General features: G+C 46.3%; 1 protein-coding gene across 1 annotated transcript; it reads left to right on the top strand.

Moving 5' to 3' along the window:
* Positions 1-5,087: 5,087 nt before the first annotated feature.
* On the top strand, positions 5,088-5,714 carry LOC116477828 (large ribosomal subunit protein uL13-like). The gene has a single exon (XM_032761883.2). It carries the CDS (start codon positions 5,088-5,090, stop codon positions 5,688-5,690), a length of 603 nt encoding a protein of 200 aa, XP_032617774.1. The 3' UTR covers positions 5,691-5,714.
* The last annotated feature ends 446 nt before the right edge of the window (positions 5,715-6,160 follow it).

Genomic DNA, 6,160 nt, shown 5'->3' with positions numbered 1-6,160 from the left:
CCTGAGTCCACAATAGTCCTTGGATCAGACTTGCCTTGTTGTCACACCTCTTAGTGTCCAGGCACTGCTCCAGGACAAACCCTCATGAGCACCTGGATGATATCTGCCATCCCACATTGGTTAACCTTGCAAGGTGGTCCTTGGAAGGCTCAGGGCTTCCTCATTGGCACGGAGCCGGCAATTCTGAGAGATAGATCAGCTCTAACTGTAGTTCCCGGAGAAACTAAAGCACAGAATTTGGAAAGGATGCCCTGTTTCCACTCCTTACTCTCTGTTTAAACTTGGGCCAATTCCTTAACCTCTCTGTCAATTTGCCCATTGATGAAGTGAGATGAAGATAAGAAATAAACGTGGTCGGGTGCGGTGGCCATGCCTGTAATCCCAGCACTTTAGGAGGCCGAAGTGGGCAGTTGCCTCAGCTCAGGAGTTGGAGACCAGCCTGGGCAACATGGTGAAGCCCCATCTCTAGTAAAAATACAAGAAAATTATTCCTGATGACAGCCTCTCACTAAGTTTGGTTAACAGAGAGGCAGCAACTACCAGATGGTGAACATGTGTCTTCTGGAAACAGCCCCCCAGTTTTCCCTGGGGAACTCTCCCTCTCCCAATATGAGTTCCTGTATCTTGGATGGAACTTACTCTGCCCACCTGTGCCTCCAGGGTTGGCCCTGGGATCTGGGATCCAGCCTGGCCACAGGATTGGTTGAAGAACAGGCATATGACCCAGTGGGAGCCAATCAGTGGGAGACTTGAGATTTTTGCTGGAGAGAGGCACTTTTTTTTAACCAACAGGAAAAAGCATGGGTGGAGCTCCTGAGAGCCTTCTTGTCACCCTGGGGAGGAGCGTGTCTGTCTGAGATTGAAGCCACAGAAGAAAGCAGAGTCAAGACACGGCAAGGAATCTTTGAACTCCTTGATCCAGTTGTAAGTCAGTAAATAATAATAGTTATTATGATTCTTTGCTTTGTTTGCATCAGTGAGTTTTCTGTCATTTACAACCAGGAATGCTGAGGAAACTTGCCAACAATGTGCCAGTGTGCCAATGTGTGCTCTCTCTCTCTCTCTCTCTCTATATATATATATATATTTTTTTTTTTGAGACAGAGTCTTGCTCTGTTGCCCAGGCCAGAGTTCAGTGGCCGATCTCAGCTCACTGAAACCTCCATCTCCTGGGTTCAAGCAATTCTCCTGTCCAGTCTCCCGAGTAGCTGAGACTACAGGGCACAGCACCACGCCCAGCTGATTTTTGGATTTCTAGTAGAGACGGGGTTTCACCATATTGATCAGGCTGGTCTTGAACACCTGACCTCAGGTGATCTACCTGCCTCAGCCTCCCGGAGTGCTGGGATTATGGGATTATAGGCGTGAGCCACCACACCTGGCCTTCTCTCTCTCTCTCTCTCTCTCTCTCTCTATATATATATATATATGCCAGACGCGGTGGCTCATGTCTGTAATCCGAGCACTTTGGGAGGCTGAGGCGGGTGGATCATGAGGTCAGTAGTTCGAGACCAGCCTGGCCAATATGATGAAACCCTGACTCTACTAAAAATACAAAAATTAGCTGGGTGCCGTGGCATGAGCCTGTAGTCCCAGCTACTCAGGAGGCTGAGGCAAGAGAATCGCTTGAACCCGGGAGGTGGAGGTTGCAGTGAGCCAAGATTGTGCCACCGCACTCCAGCCTGAGTGACAGAGTGAGACTCCGTATCTACAAAACAAAACAAAACAAAACAATATATGTATATTTGTTTTGTTTTGTTTTGTAGAGACAGGGTCTTGCTATGTTGCCCAGGCTGATCTTCAACACCTGGCCTCAAGCGATCCTCCCACCTCGGCCTCCCAAAGTGCAGATGTGAGCCACTGTGCCCAGCCACACATCTTTCTCTCTCTCTACATATATATATATATATGGTGGTGCACACCTGTAATTCCAGCACTTTGGGAGGCTGAGGGAGGAGGATCACTTGAGCCCAGGAGTTTGAGGCCAGCTTGGGCAACGTAGTGAGATCCCATCTCTATTTCTTTAAAATAAAACAAGAAATAAAATAAAATGGGGCCAGGCGTGGTGGCCCATGCCTGTAATATATATATATACATACACACACACATATATATAGTGTATATATGTATATAGAGTATACATATATATACTCTATATACATATATACGTATATACATTTATATGTCTATAGAGTATATATATGTATACTCTATATACATATATACACATATATACGTATATACATTTATATACGTATATATGCGTATATAGATAAATATATATACATTTATATACATATATATGCGTATATAGATAAATATATATACATATATACTCTATATATATACTCTATATACATATATCGATTATAAATATATGTATATATTTTTATACCTATATAAATATACACATATACATATATAGATTATAAATATATATGTATATATATTTATCTATATACATATATCGATTATAAATATATATGTATATATATTTATCTATATGCACGTATATATGTATATAAATACATATATATAGCCGGGCGCAGTGGCTCACGCCTGTAATCCCAGCACTTTGGGAGGCCGAGGCAGGCGGATCACGAGGTCAGGAGATCGAGACCATCCTGGCTAACATGGGGAAACCCCGTCTCTACTAAAAATACAAAAAATTAGCCGGGCGTGGTTGCAGGCGCCTGTAGTCCCAGCTATTCGGGAGGCTGAGGCAGGAGAATGGCCTGAACCCTGGAGGTGGAGCTTGCAGTGAGCAGAGATCGCGCCACTGCACTCCAGCCTGGGCGACAGAGCGAGACTCCATCTAAAAAAAAAAAAAAAAAAAAAAAAAAAAAATATATATATATATATAGTGTGTGTGTGTGTGTGTATCTATCTTTGATTAAAATAACAGTATATGCTGAAGAGTCACTTCTAATTATTACTTTTGTTTTACAGACTTAGGTCAGGAGAGAATGTGGAGTAAGGCCTTAAGATTCATAACAACGCCCAGGTGCAAATGAAGGGCCTTCACTCACTGGACTTACACTGTCATGGAGTCATAGACTTAGAGTCATGGCTTGGCTTTAACTATGGTTTTCCTTTCTGCTTTCAGGAAAACATTTAATTTCCACCCTGGGCGTAGTCTATGCCCAGCTTCCTTGTGCGCTGTTTCTGTCTGCCTTTTGTCTGTGTGCTGGTGGTGTCAGAGCCAGTAACTATCTGTTTACAGTTTCAGACAGTAGCATTAATTGCCTTTTGAACCTCCCATTTTCCTCCAAGAAGTCCCTGCCCAGCTGTCTCAACTGTCTCCCTGGTGTTTCTTTTCTGTGTGGAAATGTCTATTTTTTTTTCCCATAAAATCTAACCACCTGCAAATCCCTACATATTTTCTTGTGAGTAGGCAACATGCGAGAAAGACATGTAGTCGGCAAATAATCTGCACAGATCAGAGCTTACAGGACAAACCTTCTAGGCCAATCAACAAGGCAGCTGTGGGGTGGCAGAAAGAGCACTGGAATTGGAGGCAGACCAGCAAGTGAAATCTGGTTTTGTTACTTACTTGCTCTGTGACCTGGGACAAGTTACTTCATATTGCTGAGCCTCAGTCTCCTCATCTATAAAATGGGCACAGACTGGGTGCAGTGGTGCACACCTGTAATTCCAGCACTTTGGGAGGCTGAGGCAGGAGGATCACTTGAACCCAGGACTTTGAGACTAGCCTGGGCAACATAGTGAGATCCCATCTCTATTTCTTTAAAACAAAAAATAAAATAAAATGGGGCCAAGTGTGGTGGCTTATGCCTGTAATGCTAGCACTTTGGGAGGCTGAGGTGGGTGGATTGCCTGAGGTCAGGAGTTCGAGATCAGCCTGGCCAACATGGTGAAACTCCATCTCTACTAAAAATACAAAAATTAACTGGGCATGGTGGCACACACCTGTAATCCCAGCTACTTGGGAGGCTGAGGCAGGAGAATCGCTTGAACCTGGGAGGCGTAGGTTGCAGTGAGCCACGATCATGCCATTGCACTCCAGCCTGGGCAACAAGAGTGAAACTCTGTCTCAAAAAGAAAAGAAAAGAAAAGAAAAGAAAAAGAGTACCTGTTTCACAAGGTTGGATAATTTACCCGTATGACAAAGGCACTATCTTCTGGAAAAGCATGTTTCTCTGCCTTTTACTTGTCTAGTATGAGTTCAAAATAGTAATAAAACTAACATTTATTGAGCACTGAGTATGGGCTCAGCATTATTTCAGCCTTACAACAAATCCTTCAGGGGGCCAGCCACTGTGGCTCACACCTGTAATCCCAATACTTTGGGAGGCCGAGGTGGGAGGATCACTTGAGCCCAGGGGCTTGAGACCAGCCTGGGCAACATAGGGAGACCCTGTCTCTATTAAAAACTAAATAAAATTAAAAATGAAAATAAATTTAAAATAAAACCCTTCAAAGTTGTTGCTATTATAATATTCCCACTTCACAGGGATGGAAGCAGAGGATCCAAGAATAAGTTGCTGAAATCACACAGCTAAGTGGCAAAGCTGGGATTTGAACCCAACAGGTTCACTTTACAGCTTAGTCTTAACCAGGACCATATGGCCTCTACTGTGGTAGTAGATACCAACCACCCACATTGGAGTCCAGATAGGGCTAAAAGCTGTGGGTGCTGCCTCCTTGGGAAAATCACATTGTTCTCCGACTTCCCTGGCCCATATGCCAACTCTGCTTCATAAAGAGCTGATTTTTTTTTTTTTTTTTGAGATGGAGTCTCGCTCTGTCACCCAGACTGGAGTGCAATGGTGTGATCTTGGCCCACTGCAACCTCTGTCTGCTGGGTTCAAGCAATTCTCCTGCCTCAGCCTCCTGAGTAACTGGGACTACAGGCGTGCGCCACCATGCCCAGCTAATTTTTGTATTTTTAGTAGAGACGGGGTTTTGCCTTGTTGGCCAGGTTGGTCCCGAACTCCTGACCTTAAGTGATCCACCCACCTCGGCCTCCCAAAGTGCTGGCATTACAAGCGTGAGCCACCGCGCCCGGCCCCAGCTTGATGTTTTAAGAATCCAGACCCTAGCTTTTTCCCAAGCGGCTGCCGAAGATGGCAGAGGTCCTGGTGCTTGATGGTCGAGGCCATCTCCTGGGCCGCCTGGCGGCCATCGTGGCTAAACAGGTACTGCTGGGCCGGAAGGTGGTGGTCGTACGCTGCGAAGGCATCAACATTTCTGGCAATTTCTACAGAAACAAGTTGAAGTCCCTGGCTTTCCTCCGCAAGCGGATGAACACCAACCCCTCCCGAGGTCCCTACCACTTCCGGGCCCCCAGCCGCATCTTCTGGCGGACCGTGCGAGGTATGCTGCCCCACAAGACCAAGCGAGGCCAGGCCGCTCTGGACCGCCTCAAGGCGTTTGACGGCATCCCACCGCCCTACGACAAGAAAAAGCGGATGGTGGTTCCTGCTGCCCTCGAGGTTGTGCGTCTGAAGCCTACAAGAAAGTTTGCTTATCTGGGGCGCCTGGCTCACGAGGTTGGCGGGAAGTACCAGGCAGTGACAGCCACCCTGGAGAAGAGGAAAGAGAAAGCCAAGATCCACTACCGGAAGAAGAAACAGCTCATGAGGCTACGGAAACAGGCCGAGAAGAACGTGGAGAAGAAAATTGACAAATACACAGAGGTCCTCAAGACCCACGGACTCCTGGTCTGAGCCCAATAAAGACTGTTAATTCCTCATGCGTGGCCTGCCCTTCCTCCATCGTCGCCCTGGAATGTACGGGACCCAAGGGCAGCAGCAGTCCAGGTGCCTCAGGCAGCCTGGGACATAGGAAGCTGGGAACAAGGAAAGGGTCTTAGTCACCGCCTCCCGAAGTTGCTTGAAAGCACTCGGAGAATTGTGCAGGTGTCATTTATCTATGACCAATAGGAAGAGCAACCAGTTACTGTTAGTGAAAGGGAGCCAGAAGACTGATTGGAGGGCCCTATCTTGTGAGTGGGACATCTGTTGGACTTTCCACCTGGTCATATACTCTGCAGCTGTTAGAATGCGCAAGCACTTGGGGACAGCATGAGCTTGCTGTTGTACATAGGGTATTTCTAGAAGCAGAAATAGACTGGGAAGATGCACAACCAAGGGGTTACAGGCATCGCCCGTACTCCTCACCTGTATTTTGTAATCAG

This window comes from Hylobates moloch, unplaced genomic scaffold (assembly GCF_009828535.3).
Source record: "Hylobates moloch isolate HMO894 unplaced genomic scaffold, HMol_V3 SCAFFOLD_12, whole genome shotgun sequence".
NCBI classification, from domain to species: domain Eukaryota; kingdom Metazoa; phylum Chordata; class Mammalia; order Primates; family Hylobatidae; genus Hylobates; species Hylobates moloch.
The sequence above is the reverse complement of the archived record's forward strand: the minus strand, read 5'-3'. Positions and strand labels throughout refer to the sequence as shown.